At 47.3% G+C, this 19,438-nt stretch overlaps 2 protein-coding genes across 2 annotated transcripts in view; one reads left to right on the forward strand and one right to left on the reverse strand.

The window, feature by feature from the left end:
- The window catches only part of HAND1 (heart and neural crest derivatives expressed 1), an 8,921-nt gene extending 1,759 nt beyond the window's left edge, over nt 1-7,162 (forward strand). The window contains exon 2 of the mRNA XM_009286046.1: nt 7,043-7,162. Coding sequence (XP_009284321.1) covers nt 7,043-7,162 — 120 coding nt within the window. The remainder of the gene's footprint in view (nt 1-7,042) is intronic.
- Nucleotides 7,163-14,322: 7,160 nt separating this feature from the next.
- Nucleotides 14,323-19,049, reverse strand: SAP30L (SAP30 like). The gene is made up of 4 exons (XM_009286047.2): nt 19,032-19,049; nt 18,832-18,954; nt 17,058-17,156; nt 14,323-15,082 (listed from the first exon to the last, which is right to left on the reverse strand). Exons 1-4 carry the CDS (start codon nt 19,047-19,049, stop codon nt 14,954-14,956), a joined length of 369 nt encoding a protein of 122 aa, XP_009284322.1. The 3' UTR covers nt 14,323-14,953.
- Nucleotides 19,050-19,438: the final 389 nt, after the last annotated feature.

The raw sequence follows: 19,438 nt of genomic DNA on the forward strand, positions 1-19,438 counted from the left end.
GCCCTGCCCGCAGGGGCGAGGGGTGCTGCGGGATTAAGGATGCCCCTTAAGTCGGTGCCCTGCTGTGGGGCTGATCCATGCGAGGGAATTCCCTCCCGTGGGGCTCGGGCAGCTCCGTAGGATCCTCTGGGACTTCTTTATGCTGTGCTTGCTCACCCCAGGAGCTGGCAGGGCTCTGCGAATGTGTACCCGCAGTCTGCCCCAGGGCACAAACGCTGCCCCTGCCCTACAACCCCTTGCCTCCTGACCCAGGAGACCTGCTAGAGGGACCGGACTTGTGTTTGCTTTGGGGAAGGATGGCAGGATCAGGCCTTTACAGCAGCTGGATGGCATGAGCACCGTAGAGCTGTGGAGCCCCAGTTTTATTGCTGCCACGCAGAGAACCAGGGCTCGGCTCCCCTTCTCTGCCCAGGCGACTCCCCTGCATGGCTCTGGCACCGGCAGCACTTTCTCTGAGGGATCCCCTCTTAGGCGCTGCCTTGGCCACTTTTTGGAAGGAGCAACGTCCCCTCCTCACCATCTGAACACGACAGATACCACCAGCCTCAGACACACCAACGCTCACGCAGCCCAAAGTCGTCTCTGTTGTCTCTCAGGCATAAATCCTTAATAATCCTTAATAATTAAAGCCGAATCCTCATTCCTTTATTCTGTGCGCACACAGCTCTGTTACCGAAGGGTGGCTTCCAAGACGTGCGTGCATGGGCTCAGGGCCCGATCCTGCATTCCCAGCCTGGCCACGCCGCCGTTCCCAGAGACGCCAGTATAAACCCTAACGCTTAGCCGGGGCAAAGAAAACCGAGACGGGGAAGAGTCGTGTGTTATTGTAGGGTTAATCTGAGGGCTCAGCTGGGAACATTAAATTTTCTATTTTAAACCAAGCTTTTGCTTGCGACTAAAGGTATAGAAATAATGATGCAACATCCGTAAATCGCTGACACGTTGATCAATCTGTGCCTGTGCAGCCGCACACACCAAAAATACACCAGCTCACCCGTGGGGAAACAGCTCGGGTTTTATAACCACTTTGTGCGTGTGTACAAATACAGACGGATGGGCACACAAACACTGGGGAGTATGGCTGGAGTAATTAAAACTCGCAGAACGATCAGGCTGCGTGAATCAGCCTTCCCTCGCTTCGGAGCCGCTGCACGGCTGCCTTCCCAGCCCCAGATCTGTTTTCTGATGTCTTTGAAGGAGGCTGAGATGAAAATTGGCTGCCTGAGCAGAGCAGTGCCTGCAGTGGTATTGTTTTGTTCAGGCTATAAAAAGTTTAGCACGGCATTGAGTCCATGAGTGAAGCTAGAACGGGGCATTTCTAAAACGAAATGCATTCAAGGAAAAAAAAAAAAAAGAAAAAAAAATGTACAGAAAATCAGCCCCAAATATCCCATTTTATGGCTAAATTTCACAGTCCCTTAAAGGGCTGGGTTTTTACGGAAAAGCTCCCATGCCATCACTAACACTGTAATCCAGCACCCCATAAATGTGTCCAGCCCCAATCCTGTTTACATGTGCCACCCCGTATCCATACGGCACCAGTCGGGGCTGCCCCTCGGCGTTGGATGAGAGAAAGGGTTAAACGGGGACCTGGGACTTGCTCTGCTGCCTAAGGCAGGGGGGACTGCACAGGAGTCTGTGTCCTCCGTACACCAGGCTCTATCGGGAGCATCGTTTGCAGCCTGGGGACCTTTCCCTACCCCACCAAAATCCTCTGTTGGTTTTTTTCTTATGGGTTTCCAGCTTTGCTTCTGGGGAGGGGGCACCCCGCACAGCTGGGGCGATGCTCTGCCTGCATCCGCAGGATTGTTGCTTTTCTTACCCCAAGTTTCTGGTGATGGTACCTGCTGGCCGCAAACTTCTGGGAAAGGTGTCCCCAGTGCCAGCCTCTGTTGCTCCTTTGTGATTTTGCAAGTGAAAACGCTCTCCGTGTCCACGGCTGCAGAGGGTTTCCCTGCCCAGCAAGGGGATTTTCCTGCGAGATTGGCTCGGTGTTTTGGGGGAGGGTGGGTGAAAAAAAAGCGCTAAACATTTCCTGTACCCCGGGGCTTCACTACTCCCCAAAACGCATGCTTTGGAGGGGGTGTATTTGCAAGCAGTGAGCTCTGTCCCCACCTGGGCACCGCACAAGTGGCTCCGCTGCTGCGGGGCCGGGAAGGGATGTCCATGCTGAGCTCAGCACTGGTTCCAGCCTAGGATGGGGTCACCCCCTTCACCCCCAAAGGGAGAGGAGCTGGGGGGTGGGGGCAGGAGCCCTGCACAGGGGAAGCCTCTCTTCCTCAGGCAGCAAACCTGAGCGGCTGGGAGAGGCGTCCTGGCAGCCTCCGACAGGCAGCGGCAGGGCTCCCGGTGCCGGCTGCACCAAACCCGGGTGAAAGAAGAACAGTTTGGCCACCAGCTTTGAATTTTTGGCCATCTGAGAACCTAGCTCATCGGCCAGGGGAGGTGGCCCTGCACACACCTACAGATCGACCCTGCCGTGAACTTGATGCTGTTGGGAAGCAGCATGCTCCCGGCACGCAGGCTTGAGTCTGCAGTTGCCCGGACAGAAGCACACGCACGCAGGGATCGTGTGGCCCCAGGGCAGCATCATACGTGCCGTGTCCCCTGCCGCTGGAATCCAGCCACGAGGGACGGTGGAGGGGACCCGGCCACCCTGCTGCCTGCCCTGCCCAGCCCCTCGCCCCCCTGCCTGGCCAAGGGGGCAAGCACTGGGGGCAGAGGGGCTGTCGGGCACTTCCCACCCCACGCTCTGCACCCCTGGGGTTTGGCGTGCAAAGAATTGGCTCCTTTTTTGCCCCCCCCCCCTTTTTTTTTCTTCCCTTCCTGCCAAGCCCAGACCCTGCTTGTTGTTGTTGTAGGTATTTATGGGCCTGTTTATCTGATCTCAGGGGAGCGCCTATTCTTATCTCAGAAGCAGCAAGGGAAGGGTTACACTGGACAGCTCGGTAGACAGTATGGAGCCAAATAAAATACCAATCTGACAAAAAAAAAAAAAAAAGGCAAAAAAAGGGAAAGAAACACCCAGCCCCAGCCACCCGCTCACCCAGCAGTGTGAGGGTACCGGGAGCAAACCTGCAAGGCCAGGGGAGCGTCCGATATTTCTGCACAGCTCCACTTCCCTCCTCCCTGGGCTGGATCCTGGAAGGAACCTGGCTCCGCACGCACCCGACACCACCTTCCCCAGGCAGAGAGACTCGGGCAGCAGCCCCCAGATGAGCACGGTCCAGGCTGCGGGCTGGGATCCAGCTCAGCACGTGTCGGCCCCCAAAACGGCTGCTGGTTTCAGGCGGGCAGCACAACCCTGGGCAAGAAACACCCAGGCACACAGCAGGAGAGCACATTTTAATGTCACTGAAAGAGGGGAAGAAAAAGAAATTTTTTAAGTTTCAGGTCAGTTGTTACGGCAGTTCGGCTGTGATGCTGGTGCTCGCTGTTTCCTTGGAGGTGAGGTGAGTTGGGGTGAGCACGGAAATGTCCCTGCTCAGGATGAGAGGCGCAGCCGGTCCCCGGCCCCGGCAGGGACTTGCTCAAGGTCGCCCCGAAGGTCACGGCCAGGGCCAGGGCTGCTGCCTCCCGTCACGGGGCCTCTCTGGCCTGGCCCCAGCTGGTGACACAAGGCTGGGGGAGGCATGGGGCAGGGGGAACCCCCCAGACACGGCACTGGTGGGGAGCAGCAGGGAGGCCCATCGCAGCTCTGGCCTCTTCAGACCCCAAGGGTGCAGCACGGCTGGGCCAGAGTGAGTAGGACAGAATGGGATGGGATGGGGCTGGATGGGATGTCCCCTCCTGCCATGCCAAGCAGGGGGGCAAGGGCAGCCCCATGCCAGGGGTTCCCCTAGTCCTTGCCCCCCTCCCCACCCTGCACCCCACTCTAATTACCTGCTCTTAAGGAAGTGCCTGATAGTTCTGGCCATTTAAGGTAGCCCCAGCCCCTCTCACTAAGGGTAATTGGGCCATAATTTGTTTTCGGTGTCAAGATGGCGTCAAAGATAAGACAAAAATCTCCAGGTTTGGGGGCTAAAGAGACAGGAGAAATCCTGACCCAGGGCCGACCTCAGAGGAATGGCCACAAGCCCCAGTGAGTAACATGGCAGGTGAAAGATTTACTGCCAGGGGAGCTTTTTGATCCTCTCCCAACACTCGGAGCCTCTCAGCCCAGTTGCTGGCTCCCAAGTCAGACTGTCTCCTGGGAACTTCCCACTCAGGTGGGAAGGTTTTCTGTCCAACAGAGGCCCCTCAGCTGCAAAGTTCATGACATGCAATAGTTCTTCCTCCAATCTCCATGCTTCTGGAGTCATGTGATTCTGAGACCCATCTAAAGAGAAGATGCATTTCCAATCCACAGCTGTAGAAATGATGTCCAAGCATGGGAAGACTCTGGACCCACATGGCAGATGAAGGCTCCAACATTTTTTTTCTTTCTTTTCTTTTATTTTTTAAAACAAATCCAAATTCTCTGGGTTTTCACCCCTATGGCTGTCCCTGCTTGGGTCTGCTAGCACTGAGCTCTGCCCGGGGTGTATTTCTCCATGCAGCTGCCTGTGCTGGGAGAAGACCAAGAGCACTGCACCCTGGGCCAACCTTCCCAAGACCATCCTTCAAATAATGGACAAACTCACTGTCCACCCCATGCCCCTACCTCTTCAAAGCCAACCTTTGTTGCTCCACTCCATGAAGGCCCTTTCCCCAGTGCGGGGTGTTGGGAGAAGTGAGTATTTACTCCTCTCACAAGACTCACATGCTTGGTGTGGGGTTAGCAAAGGTGCTCACCATGGCTTTCTGCAGAATGACCCATCCTTGTCCTGCTCAGTGGTGGAGCAATCCCATTAGCAAGCATCTTCTCTGGCAGCGATGACACTTGGCTGCCAATTTCCCGCTGATCTTCTCCCACAACATCTCAGCATAGCCCTCAGGTGAAGCTGGATGGTGTGGGGTGGCACAGCAGCTCACTTGTGTCCCATGTGGCAGCTGGATTTAAGGTCCAGGACAGAAGCTGGCTGGGAGCTGGAGCTATCTGGTGGAGGATCAGTGCCGTACAGCTCAGGGCAGGGGGTAAAAACAGCCGGGCACATTGCTCAGCAGGGCTCTGTGCCGTCTCCATAGCTGTGTGATGCTGGACAAGCTCTGTCTCTCCTGCTTACTTCAAAGCTAAAGTGCAATAGCAAACCTGGAGCTGCCGCAGCTCCAGGAGCCTGGAGATCAGAGGGGCCGAGGAGCCAGACGGACCTGCTGGAATACAAGCGGGAAGCACAGGCTGGTGGGAGGATATTTACCGGAGAGAGGAGAGCGAGACAGGCAGTTACCCAAGAGCCTTGAGCCGGGGGACTGCAAGGCAAGAGCATGCGCTTTGAGCCTCGCCGATTCCTTGCGACGGATCCCTGAGGCGGGGAAGGTCCTTGCTTGCAAAGTTTCCTTTTTCCCTGCTTGTTCTTTTGCATGAGGAATTCAGGTCCTGACCACCCCGAAAGACTTTACAGTAACCAGAGAAGTAGGGGAATTTATGGCGTCACTAGTGGCTGAAAGCTGAGGAATTGAGAGGAAAAGGGATTTTTTTTCCTTAGACTGCAGCTACCTTGACAAAATTCTCATGGCCTGTAACTGACCCGCAGGAGTGGCTGGGGGGGGGAGTGTGGGGGCCAGAGCAGGCTGGTTTAATTGCCTCGGCTGGGAGCTCCTTCCCAAACTGAGAAGCTGGAAGGAGTTACGAGTCTGAGCTAGTGCATAAAGCTTGTGTCAACCCTGAAACTCCCTCCTCTGCTCACCTTCACTGTTCAGCTTCCAGTATTTTGGTCCTGTGTCTGATGGAGAGTGGAAGGACAGGCTTTGCACTGAAACTCATCAGTTTGACTCAAACTCGAGCCTGGGCTGCTGTGTTCAACAACTCACCCTACAAAATGTCCAGGAACCAAGCCAGCTGCTTAGAGCTAAACCCACGCAATCCCACACCCAATGCCCTTTTAGGATCCTATTTCTAGGAATGTGGCATAAAGGGGTGAGAAGGTCCTTGTGGAGATACCTTTGTTGGCCTGCTTTGGGGAGTACATGAAGGACTTGGAGCAGATGAGGGGCAGGGAGGAGTGGGGAAAACAGGATCAGGAAAAGGAGAGAAGGGAGGAGGACAAGGAATAGCCTGGTGAGGGACAGCAGCTCCCTGGCGCTGTAGTTTGTGCTAGTCTAGTAAGAAAAGTCCTGTCTGTACCCAGTGCTATCACTGCGCCAGTGAAGAACCTTCAACCTGCTTTTTATCCCCAGGAAAATAGAGACACAGAGGGCTGAGGTGAATCGAGGCCAGCAGCAGTGCACCAGGGGCTCCACTTTTTACATGAGGGTCAGGGCTTACGGCCAGTAAACAAGTGGAAATTCCAGGAAAAAATTAACCTGGTTCTGTCGGGAAGGTGGGCATGGAACAACGAGAACATCAACCTGCAGGGTACAGGGATCCTTCCAGGGCAGACTGGACAGGGAAGAGCTGAACAATCCTGTTTGGGGACACCTAAAGGGATCCTGGTTGCCCTCTGTGGCCGGGCAGAGCTGGGAAGGTGCCGGGCTATTCCCCCAACATCTTCATGCCGAGGGGCTGGATGTGGCGCCTGTCTTTCCCACCCCAGCCCAATGAAGGGCCTACAGTTTGGACGGCAAGCCACCAAACGGGAGATCAGATTGCTCAGGGCTGCCTGCCAGGCCATGGCTGCTGGCCTGCCGTCTGCTCAACAGGCGCAGGAGCTGGCGAAAACCCAGACACCAGACTGAGCTAGAACAAGCTGGCTCCAGGAGCACTGGATACAACCCACCACCTTCCCTTTCCTAAAGACAGACTTGCCCACACAGGCGTCAAGACCAGGAAGAGACACAGGCAACGCTCACACACCTCTTGGACTCAGAGCCTCCTCTCTGCTTTGCGACCGCAACCTGGGTTAGTGAGCTTGCTAATGCGGTGCCCATGATTGTGCTCTCTGGTCCCTGGCAGTCCATACGTGTGTAGGAGAAGCAGCAGAGCCATCTCAGCTACCTGACACTTCCCTCTTCTCCTGTCTTGCAGTCTCTGCTCTTCCCCACAGGCGCCAGGGTGCTCCCTGCTGAGGATGCCGCAGTGATCACGGAGTACTTCCTGCGATACGTGAAGGGAACAGATCTTGGAAAAAGTTCCAAAAAGAATTAAGTAAAAGCACATTAGGGGGCTTTGAGGTACTTAGGGAAGAAGCCAACACTGCATGCAAGGATAAGAGATGTGAAATCGGCTCCAGCTCCTGGCAAAGTGAGATTGGGTGCTGGCAGAGCCATGCGGTCATCCCTTATTGGATATAGGGGAAATAAAAAAAAAAAAGAAGAAAAGCAAGCCCTAAGGCTCTCCCCTGCACACTCAGCCTGCTCAACCACATCTCTAAAACATAACACCATTAAATACACATTCGCATTTTTCCCCAGTCCTCTGCGCTGCCCTTTCTGCTGGGGAGCAGAGAAACCGAAGCCTGGTTTCCATCAATGTTGCAAGGAGGCTGTAGGACGACTCAAGCAGAGAATCGGACGTGTTCAATTTCAATGTCCAACCAGGGAAAAAAAACCCAAACCAAACCATTTTTATGATGTCCACATCCCACTACAGCATAATCCCGCTTCCGGTATCCGACAAGTACAGCCAGCTCCTACCGAGGAGGCATCTTGGGGATGGGAAAATGGCTCTGGTCCCCCAGCCAGCTGCCCTGGGCTCAGAGGTGCAGCTGCAGAGCACCCACCACCCGGGTTACTGAGCTAACACTGCCCTCGCACGGCAGCAGGGAGCGGAGAGAGGGACGTGCAGTTTTAGGCCCATCCGATCAATCTGCTGGTTGCTTAGTTTCTCAGTGTGAGTATGTTAAAAAGGCTGAGCAGATTCCTCCTTGGTTTGAGCTTGAAATCTTCTGTGGGTTTCTTGGCAGGGAGCAAACATGAGATTAAGCAGCATTATTCATTAGCCAATACAAATAACAGATTAACTGGCAGAGTTTATTTGTATCATCGGAGTTCCCATTATATCCTCTCATGCTAAGGATGGCACCTGCACAACAGGTTGCTGCTTACAGCTGTCCTCCTTTGGCCCTTCTGCCATTCCTCCCTGGGCAGGACACCTTCTCACTGTGCTGGCAGAAGAGCCCACACTCACCAATTTGGGAATGTAAGCGACACGGCTTTTCCCCTTCCGCTGGGGTATGCTGCCCTCGTCCTCACCTGAAGACCTTTCCCTGATACCTCCTAAAAAAGCTTGACAACATGCAGGTGATGTCCTGTGAAGTGATCTACCCTTGCTCCTTTGTTTCGTGGTGCCCGCCTGTGTCACCTCTGGTCTTGCCTTCTTCAGCTGACAGGGACAACACTCTTGTAGCATGGCAGCATGCTGCCTCGCACAGAAAGATCCCGGACCATTGCAAAGGCCTCCAGACACGTCCACAAATGCAGGCACTGAGGACATTTGGGTCTGTTTCTGACGTGCCAGCTCAGTCTCCCCCAGCTCTCCAATACATCAAGGTCAGTCTTTAGCTAAGAGAATATTAGGCTCCAACATAACTACTTATCATTGATTGTTTCTCACAGCTTAGTAAAGCATCAACACATTCGGCTCTCTAAGGTCTCTTCCCTGCAGTTCCCACTCCCTTGCTACTGAAAGCTAATACCCTGGGATGTCGGACAGGGGGGACCAAGTGTCTCCTGCATGCATCACTGGCAATATAAATGGGCACGTTCTGCATGGCTGGAAGGCACCATACAATGGCAACACAAGCTGCCACCCTCCTCCCAGAGGGTATTTTATCCCTTGCCATGAATTGAACGATGATAAGCAGACAGGTCAGTTGGCTGTAGGACAGCAGCAAGGAATAAGGATACAGAAGATGACGTGGGATTGTTTCAGGGAGAATTATCTGTGCAAATCCTTACCGCACATCAACAGTGCAATTTAATTTGACAGTGATAAATTCAGGTAATGTATTTTGAGTGCAAAGCTCTCAACATCCTATCATCCTCCTCCGTGAGAACCCAAGTGTCTGAAAAGCTACACTACGATCTCTTTCCTGGTTAAAAATCAAAGCTAAAGCATGCCTCAGAGGGTGCCAGCAGAGCCTTAGGAAATACCATGACAAGGTTCAGGAGAACAGGTATTCAAACTCCAGTTTCTGGCATCCCTCGCTTCCTCACTGCAGCAAAAACGCGAGGCACCTTTGCCTATAAGGCTCACGTTCAGGAGGAAGAGCAATATGGGAAAAAGAAATGAAACAAAGCACTACATGGAAAAGGATCTTGTAGCTTAACTGATTGAACATTGGGATGCTACATGTCAGCATTGCTCTGGAGTAGCACCCACCTTGTCAGCTGGGCATGCAGCTTCGACTCTGGACAACAGGAGCTAGAAGTCACGCATGAAACGTAGCCAAGGGTGTACTTGAGAAGGAAGCAGAAGCACAGGGTTGAACTAGACATAAAGAAGATTAATTAAGAAACATGAATGAAGTGAGACACTGCACTTGATTGACACGTTTATGATAGAGGGGAAAACAAAATATCCCTATCATAGAAAAGCCCAACACTCCCCAAAATGCAAGGTCACGTGGCTCTCCAACGACATCCATCTTTCTTGTGAGGACTTTTTTTTGTTGCATTCAAAAGACTTTATGATTTGCATCCACGCAACCTACACGTGTTTGTCACAAAATATCCCATCACCTGAGTTTTCTACTTCAGGCTTGACATATCCTAGTCAGCAGCGCCATTCTCCCCTCCATGTCTGCAATATTTTCAGCCCTAGGGAGGTGGGTGGGAAGTGACAGTGAATCAGAGAAGCCTGGCACAAAACATCCGTGCAAAGCAAAACTCCATTGGCTCTGGAGCCAACAGTGCTAAGGGCAGAAAGGCAAACAGAAGGGAATGTAGGCCTTGTTGCTAGATAGATCATTTATTAAAGTGAAATTCAGCATTTTATCTTTGTCAGACAGTACAGAGTTAGTCTCATACACAGTGGAAGCAGGACATTTCCTACACCTCAGAGAAATGAGTTCTACAGTTTTTGCTATAAGTTACTAAGTTGCTTTAACAATACACAGCTATATTACACAGTTAAAAATACAAGGTGTCCAAAACATTTGGCATAAGATCAGCACAACACATGGAGGCCAGAAACAGAAGAGGGAACACAGTTTTTCTCTCCCAGTAAGCCCGCTAAAACTCCAAGCCATTCTGCAAGTTACCTGCTATTCCCCTCCCCTGCACTGTAGCTGGGGAGCAGAGAGCTGCGGCTGGGACACGAGCAAACCCAGCCCCGTTAGGGCTCAGCTAAGTAAGAGGCTCCTGGAGCCTGGTGATGTACAGGATGGCCTGCAGAGTTGCTCACAAGGGAAGTTCAGGTTTAAGGCAGGAGCCCCCCTCCTCTCCCCACACTTTCTTCAACCATTTAATTCATTCCAAACAGATGTGTTCACAGGCAAGTCAAAAACGCGAGACCAGGGACAGCTGTGAAAAGTGCAAGGAGTATCTTACATCGTAACAGTTCATTTGCACTTTGAAAGTGGAAAATGAAAACTCCCTAACTTGATAAGCTAGAGGTGGCTAAAGGGCATCAGTGACAAGGGGAGTGAGGCATCAATAACATTCCTTCACCTTTGGGACTCTTCAGTCAATACTCTGGGCAGTACAAGGACTCCTTTTGTACAGGAGGCTAGCTCCTATTACCCACTCTTTTAAATTGTAGAGGCAAAGTGACTCTAGTGCTCTGGGGAAGCGTAACGATCTGCGAATTTAAATAAACAGTCCCCCAGCAGACCATTTCTCTCCCCTCCGACTGCAGTTACTGCTGAAGATCTCCCATTGGTATTTACATTTGGCTCAACCAAAAGACGTAAAGTGCACAGCTCCCCCCTTCATCCCCTCTCATAAAACATCCATTACAAGAGCTAACACAGAACAAATCTTCCTCCACGTTGCTAACTGTGGAAGCGTGTTTTGTTCAGTCCCTCTGTGGGCCACATCCTATTTCTTCTTCTCTGTGCCATCATGACCCGCTTGAAAACTTGCACTTACTGTGGATTATTTTGGCTCTTGATTTCAAAGCCTCTCTGAAGCCAGCTTGCACTTAAGACTAACTTTAAATGCCAGACTTGGTATGTTTTGGTCAAGTCTTGCACTCCAGGCTATCTAGTGGTTTACAGCCACATTTCTAGGGAAAACTGGGACACCAGAGTACTGGGGACAAGTGGTACAAACCTGCCCGCTCTGCTTTTCTCAGGCTGAGCATCTAAAGTGCCTGGCAAAAAAACATTAGCTTTTAATGCAATTGTTTACTTCAGGTTGATATACAACATTCTTCGAGATGCAGAAATTTAAAAAAAACTGCATTCTAACACAGCTTCCTTGGATATATTTGCACTTTTCAGCCATCAGATTGCCACCGACCCAAGTCTTTGCATGCTTCCAACTTCCTTCAGTTGAACTCAAGCCAGTAACTACCAGCAATAATTTCTTCTTCTTCTTCACTTAAAGTGAGCAGAGGGTCAGCATACAGGATGAAATTAACCCCGGAAGAGATGTTTCCACATTATTTGGATTTCATACTAATGGCTTTGGATCTATTCAGAAGTCTAATGAAGTTAATGCAACTCTTCAATGAGAATTAATTTGGCTATGTAATTGAATTAGGCTATATAATGGCTGGAGGGCTTCAAAGATGATTCCTCTGCCCCAGGGTGAATGTCACCAACGCAGGCTTGTAATAAATAAGCTTCCACTATTATAAATGGAAGATGACATCTGGTCATCCTCCATGCCCCCAAGGCTTGTGCTCCATGGTTCAAAGCTAGACAGAATTTAAGGCCCATCTGTGAAAAGCAAAACGTAGAAGGCAAAAAAAAACCCCAAAAAAATCTTATCATACCAGCCAAAGCGATTTGGGTCTTCCACCTTTCCAACAAGTCCCATCCAAAAGTGCTGAGAAAATGTCCCACCTCATGGCTTCACAAGTGTGAGGTTCAAACACATTTACTTTGAAGTTTAAAACAAAAAGTTGGAAAGCCTTTTTTAATTGGCATGCAGCATAAGGAATCAAATACACAGAATGGTATTATACAGAACGACAATTGCATTGTTGTGTTTTCTGATTATTAGACACTAAATGCTTTTCAAGAATCACAGGCACCCTGAACATGGATATTGCTACTGAATTGACGTGTGATTTCAGTTTATAGCATGGGAGCCATAAAGCGGCTAACCCTTCCAACAAGACATCGGCTTTCTTTTGCTCAAGGCGTTTTGCTCTAGCTAAGTTGAGAACAAGGTAATAAGGCATTTGCAAGGGTTTATAAGGCCACGGAGTCCGACAGCCAAAGATTCTTCTGTTTCTTTGGTGTCTTGCCTCCAAGCTTTCCACCTTATAAACAACTGCTAATGGCTGGTAAACATCTCTTCATCATCACACCTCACTAAGAATTTTTTCAAAAAAGTATAATTGCTTTAAGAGTGAAACCAACAAGGATCACATTTCACATCAATTGACTATTTTCAGAAAAAAAAAAAAAGTTTCCTGGATACCACCTCTGCACAAAAGCATTCCAGTGAATACACCTGAACAGATGGAACCTGCCACCATATTTCCTTGAAAAGAATCATTCTGCTGCTGGCTGCTAAAACACCCCAACAGATTTATTTACTCTTAGAAATAAAACAAAACAAAATACAACAACAAAAAAGTAAACCCCAAACAAACTACATTTTTACAGTTTTGGTCTAGAAGTTACAATGACGCATAACCCTCTCAACTCAGAACCTCATTTTCCCTTGGTAATATCCTCTGATTACATGAGCATTTTGAAGATTAACATGCAAGTCAAGAGAACGTACCCTTTTAGCTATCTGTCCTGAATGAGAGAAGCCAGATCATGTTGACTGATGTGGGAATTACTCCATCCTTTCAATAAGGAAAGGACCAGTATAATTAGGAAATTTTTAAACATTCATGGAATACCGACGCAAGACATTCACTCCTCATTCCTTGAACCTCTCTCCTGGCTGATGTTCTTAAAATCCATACTGAATCGAACAAGGAAATGCTGAAACAATCACACTCCCCAAAACTTCACAAATGGGACGTGTACCACAACAGAGTATTTCTGCCTATGACACAGGACTTAGACATGTTGAAGTTAGTTGAACATGTTTTTGGAGTATTAGCAAACACTTCAGAGCTGACGTGAACAGCTTGCTTTAAATTGTGACTTGATTTTTAAAGAGACCCTGGGAGAGCTTCAACAAGAGCTTCACTAGGCGAACCCTTCATGCCTTACGAAACATGATGCAGTACTAAGCTGGGATCGTGATCTGTGTGTTTAGCTCTTCAACAAAGCTTCATCCATTTTTGTAATATTAAAACCTGCCATTGACAAAACGCTAGCCAAAGTTTTCTACTGTTCAGTTCGTTGATTAAGGCTTGTTGAGAATATACTCTCTATGCGGAGTCTTGGCATCTTGTAACAGAAGGGAGACATTGGTTAGGACAGCAAAGAAACAGAGTGGTGCTTTAAATCACGAGATCCCCTTCAATAGAATTTGAGGTCACTGGAGAACAGTCAGTCACGATGAACGCTTTTATAAGCTCCTTTTGCCAAAATAACCACTGTGTTATTTGTAAGGACACCTTGGCTTTAAATAACAAAATCAGAGCGATCTCCTCCTACAGCGCCCAGTTAAAGAGCACCAGCATGCCACCCTCCACTCACACAGCTCTTACGAAAGCACACGTAATGCTCACAAAAGGCACGTGCTTCGATACTTTTTGCCCGTTGCAAAGACAGATGAAATGCATCATGCTCCAGTCAGTTCACTACCCCGGTTACGGTGCTACAGCCTTTAGCATAAGTCTGCTTTATCCTAAACAGAGACTGCCGAGCCCACTAATCCACACAGCAGTTTTGTGACACCTGCTAAAGACTAGCTTCAGTATAAAATTCACATCACTTGTGATTGATACCTGATCTGACACAGAGATTAAGAGACAGATGTCTTAAGCCATTGTTTCACCTACCATCACTGAGCCTTGAATACAAGGGAAATACGTGTAAGTGAATTAAATGAGCATTTCTACCAACATGATCAAACCCAGCAAATAAGCTGTATTTGCCTTAACACCACATTCTGAGGAAATGCAGAAATGTTTAAATGCTTACAGACAATTAATTAGTGAGTTCTTAAATAAAAGAAATTACAAAAAGAGATTGCAGAGAGCTGTTTGGCATCCATGTCGGAAGGGGGCAGGAAGAAAAATGGTTAAAAAAAAAAATCAATTTCAGACTAGTCAAATTTGGCATCCATGTCGGAAGGGGGCAGGAGGAAAAATGGTTAAAAAAAAAAAAAATCAATTTCAGACTAGTCAAGTAGTGTTCACTGGAGTAGATTTGGTGAGCTGGAGCATCTGTAGAAATTTGGGACTTGAAGCACTGACTCAAGGCAAGACAGAGCATGTGTAGGTGGGGAGCGAGCTTCAGACAAACTTCTGACCCATGCACCTCAATAATGAATTTTATCTCTGCCGCTATTCCAGTCCTGCGCCAAGACAAACTGCACGGTGGTTTGTGATGCAGTCTGAATTCAGTGAAAAAATTCCATCTGTGATCTGAATTGCACTGAGATGCAGATTTCCAGAAATGGTTTAAAACACCGAGTTGACAAACTCCACAGTCCTACAGATTTACTTGGTTTCCCCATTATCCTCATTTCTTTATTCCAACACGACTTTGAAATGAGGGGAAGAAGTCTTCAGAAACACGCTGGGCACATGTTTTCAAATACTCCTGATAAGAATGTCTGTATTTTTTCTGTCATCCAGACTTACTGCATTTTAAAAAAAATTTACAATATACTTCAACAGTTTTTATATACCTAAAATGCACAATACCATCTGTTCCTTCAAGGTCCCTCTTATTCCAAGTCTTGTTAATCTTCATTCTAGTTGCTTGCTACCTTCTGATTTCTGATCCAGCCTGCTCTTGTTGTTCTTCACCATATAGATGAAATATGCAAGCGTCTCTTTCTCATTCACAGGAATATTCCTGAAGTGACGACTGACAGTCTAGAAGGACAACATGTAAAGAGACAGAAATTCTGAAATTAAAAAGTAGAAATAATCAGAACAGGGTTTCTCTTCACTTTCCAAAAACGATTTTATGGCCATTGAGCGTAATATACTTTTAGTCAAACATGCACCAATTCAAACTGTCAGTCCTCATTTACCTCTCTCCCTCTCTTTCTCTTTACAGCTGGAATGTGCATATGAACATAGCATAGTCTTGCTATGTCAGCAGTATTTGCAGCCAACCTACAAGCGGAATTTGGAAGCCAGAATGTCCTCCTGCCAAAGCAGCATAGTCTCTCCTAAGCAGCATTTCATGCCGAGATTATTTGGAGAGCAAGTTTTCCCGGCATCTCAGTATTTTAAAGGAGAGTGTCAGAAATATTGAAACACTTTGCTGTGTGAACCAGAGGTAGCAAAGTTTTAGAGTCCAAAGGAAAACACACTGGATAAGTTTTCACTGGAAGGAACACCAAGGGATTTGTAATGGGAGGGTTAGGATTTGGTTAGGGCTACCCCTCTCTGACACTAGCATAAGCTCTGAACCATTAGCTGCTTTTTCCTCAGAAAATGAACGTAGAAAACATGTTGGAGCTGGATGAGATCTGCTTCTCATATGGAAGAAGCTCTTTTTTGGTACCCAACACAGCTCCAGAACTGGATGTTGATGCAGGCTGAGCAATAAGTCACTCCAAGAAGATTTATGGAAGTTTGAGTTTTCCTTACGGTGGGGTAGCAGCAGGAGTCTAAGAGCCTCAGGCAGCAGTGATTCAAGCATGGGAGCTGGACGAGGATCCAGCGTAGGGTCAAAGCTGCTCAGACTTCACAGGAAATCTGGGAAGTGTGTGACAACTTTAAGTTAGGCTCCCTTTATTTTCCGCTTGCATAGTAGTTTTATTTTTTTTTTTCCTCCTGGGCACATTCATGGTAAATTGCCTAAGTAAGTAGTCCTTCACGGCAGGAGGTAGCTGAGAGACTATGAACTGGTTAGTTAGAACATGATAAATCAGAACTACTAATGAGGACATACACCCACCCTGCTTCGTTCACCTTACTCCTACATGCACTACACTACACATTCTCTATATTCTGTATATTTGTTGCCCAGTTGACTTTGAAAGAGAGCAAGACAGTGTCTTGCTGTCTTTTTTGGTCTGCCGGTTGTTGTTCTTTAAAGCAAAACCGACAGTTTTGGGCAGACAGTTGTGAAAGCCTCAGCTTACAAAAACAACCTCGTTACCATTCAGTAACTGCTACAGTTTTTTTTCAAGTTTAGAGAAGACTTTTCCCATAGGATGCCTTCGGATCAAGCCAGGAAAGAGAGCAGAGAAGACACATGCCAAGCACAACTAGCCCAAATAACAGAGAGTTACAGAGAGTTCTTTCTTAACATGAAGCCCATACGGTGAGGAAGCAGCAGTAGAGGCCCTTAAGGAAAGGGCCTTTTATTGACTTAATACAGAATCATACGATATCAGCACAAGGGAGGAAAATAAGGAATCTGAAGTCATGGTCAGTGATTTTGCCTTTAATAAGAAGCAATTCCAACCAGTTCAAGTGCCTGTGAGGAAAGAAAAACCTAACAGGGGCACTTAAGGTGACTAGTAGTGTGTAAGTCTGAGTTTCAGTACAACAGCCATCTTCAGTTAACACCTAAGTCACTGGAAACTAGGTTCTCTTTCTGTTCCCTAGAAGTAACGGATTGCGACTATGAACAAGGAGGGAAAGGAATCAGAGAAAAGCAAGTTACTAAAACATGCTTTCAAGAGCCAGCTTCCATGTATTCCATGACTGTCTCAGGTGAAAGAAAGCACGCAGCTTTCTGTTGATGTCATCCCCCGAAACCGTTTGCAGAGCACACAGTACACACTAGCGAGAGAGTACTACAGGTATTAGTGTCCAAGAAATGTGCACTTCAGCAGAAGAAATAAAATTTTTTAATAACAGAGATGATACTACCTCTGTTGTCACTTACTTCTGCTAGCTGAGCCTTGTTGAGTCCAGGCCTAGTCTGCAACTTATAATGTCTCTTGTAACGTCGCAGAGTGTTCACTTGGAGCTGGAACAAGTCAACCTGGAAGTGATGCAGAGAAGAGGGGGATGAGCACTACCTTTAGCTTCTATTAGGCAGAAATGTAGAGTTATCAAAAAATAACTATTTCTTTCTCAACGGGACTGCTCCTTGCCTGCATTCAGAACCACATCGGCTTGCCGTACTGACTAATCTAAGTATTTTTTGTATTTCCTAATGCTAAAGGACCAAAATAGCCTCAGGGAAATACAAAATTTTGTTCTGGTTCACATGCTGTCAACAGAATTGCTGGCCAATTTCTGCTCTCAATTACACCTCTGCAACCTCCAAGCAAAGGGGAACCTTTTGTTCCCACAAGGTTTAAAAAGCTCACACATGAAATATCAATTTAGCAGGCACTGAACAAATGGCTTGTGACATAAAACAGAGTACAGAGAAGAAATGAAATTCAAATACTTAAATGGGAAGTGGACAGTTTAAAAGCAAGGGTGGTGGTGGGGGAGGTTACAGGAAGGAAGATGAAGATCATGTGGGAAATGCCATGTTTCAAAGACAAAAGAAATCTCTGCTGAAAACCAAGAAGAAAATGACATTAAAACTGACACACTGCAGAGCTCCCTATTCAGTTAGGTGACGTGCATCCCTCACTTTTTAACCACCAAATACCCTGCATGCTCTACAGCACTAACATTTTTAGATGCCAGCTGGGTCTTCACCAATCGTCCTGGCAACTAATGTAAAGCCTGTATAGGAAAGTTTTGATGGAGAACCTTGTAGAATGGAAACACAAACAGCTACAACAAAAGGTTAGGTATCCTTAAAAAGAACAAACCAAAAACTTCCTACTCTTCCAACACCTCCACACAGGCGGTGTGTGGACACAGCTTTGCAGTCAAGACACAGCTTTGCTGGCAAAACGATTCTTGGTGGCATTTTTTTCCAGTAATAAAATGCTTTTTGCCAATACAGGTGGCATTTCCAGCAGAGGGCTCTGCTGACGTGGCCAGAGCTCAGCTCCTCCACGAACATCACCTCTGCACAACTTTTTGCAGTGTCAACAGTACCAGAAACATCACCAAAGCAAATACAGAACACAATGGCACAGAGATTATTCTAGATTTCTGTAACACAGAGAAAAAAAAAAAAAAAAGAAAAAGCCTATTTCCTGAAAATAAAAAGTTGTTACGAATTATTTGAAGGTAGTTTTAAATAGTGCCAAAAATACCATATATGCGAAGGTCCGGAGAAGCTTAATATCCCTGGATATCATCTACCCAAACATAGAGAGACTGACCTATTGGATTTTCTAGTGTATTTGCAAAACGATGCACGCTAGGTAACAAAGAACCATATCAGGGCCTCAGTCACCACTGAAAATAATTTATTTGTACCTTTAAAAAAGAATTAGTATCACATACTGTTTTAACAGTGCCCTGTTTGGAAGCAGTACATACATGAAGCTGTGCAGTTACCTTATCATACCTCTTTTTAGAGAAAACTTTACACGGGCAAAGAACTCGTACAGGGATGAAGAAGAAAATTAGGACATTACACATCAGAAAAAAGTCTTCCTGAAAAATGAGAGTAACTCCATAGCAGTTTCAGTGGAGTTGCAATTTAAAATTTAAATATTTCCTGATACATGTAAACATCCAAGTCAAAATTCAACATTCTCAAAATTGGTAAAGCATCCTACGCCCACTTGGCACCTACGAACCTCCGGGACATCCGTTTCATGCTCAGGAGAGTCACCTCCATCATCACTTGTCTTCCTCTTTCTTTTGTTTCGGACACTTTGAATGAAGTTCTTGTGGAAATCACAAATATACAGATGTCTCACCTAAGAATCAGAAGTGGTGAAAAAGCAATCAAAACAGGTACTGTAGAAACAGCATTCAACAGCAGCCACTTAGACACCAGTATCAGAGAGTGCATCCCTCATGACTGGCACGACTGACTGCCTCATGACATTAAAGAATTTCTAATCTTAAACTCCAGGGCTGACATCGTACTCTTGAGCTAGAGATAATTTACATTACAAAGACTAAAGGCAAGGAAAATGAAGGACTCAAGAGCTCCAGCTGAACCCGAAACTCTGCAGATAATCTATTTCTTTTTTATGGTTGCAATCACACGTCAGAAAAAAAATAAAATAGGTAATTGTCTGGAGGAAGTGCATTTGCTTCAGGACTTACTACCAGGTAACTACCAAGAAAAACATAATTCTGTTCCACCCTTGTGAACTTTCTGGTTTAAATAGTACATGAGATTATTAATGCAAGTGTTTCAAAACCTAGATCAAATAAAATTTGGCTAATTACCTC

The sequence above is a fragment of the Aptenodytes forsteri genome, unplaced genomic scaffold (genome assembly GCF_000699145.1).
Source record: "Aptenodytes forsteri isolate BGI_AS27 unplaced genomic scaffold, ASM69914v1 Scaffold54, whole genome shotgun sequence".
In the NCBI taxonomy this organism is placed as follows: Eukaryota; Metazoa; Chordata; class Aves; order Sphenisciformes; family Spheniscidae; genus Aptenodytes; species Aptenodytes forsteri.

Excerpts from the sequence above, each read along its gene's own strand:
- SAP30L (XM_009286047.2), bottom strand. Across the intron at positions 17,157-18,831 it reads ATGAAACGGATGTCCCGGAG|GTTGACTTGTTCCAGCTCCA; the intron begins GTTCGTAGGTGC and ends CATCACTTCCAG. Across the intron at positions 15,083-17,057 it reads ACAAGGCTCAGCTAGCAGAA|ACTGTCAGTCGTCACTTCAG; the intron begins GTAAGTGACAAC and ends TTGTCCTTCTAG.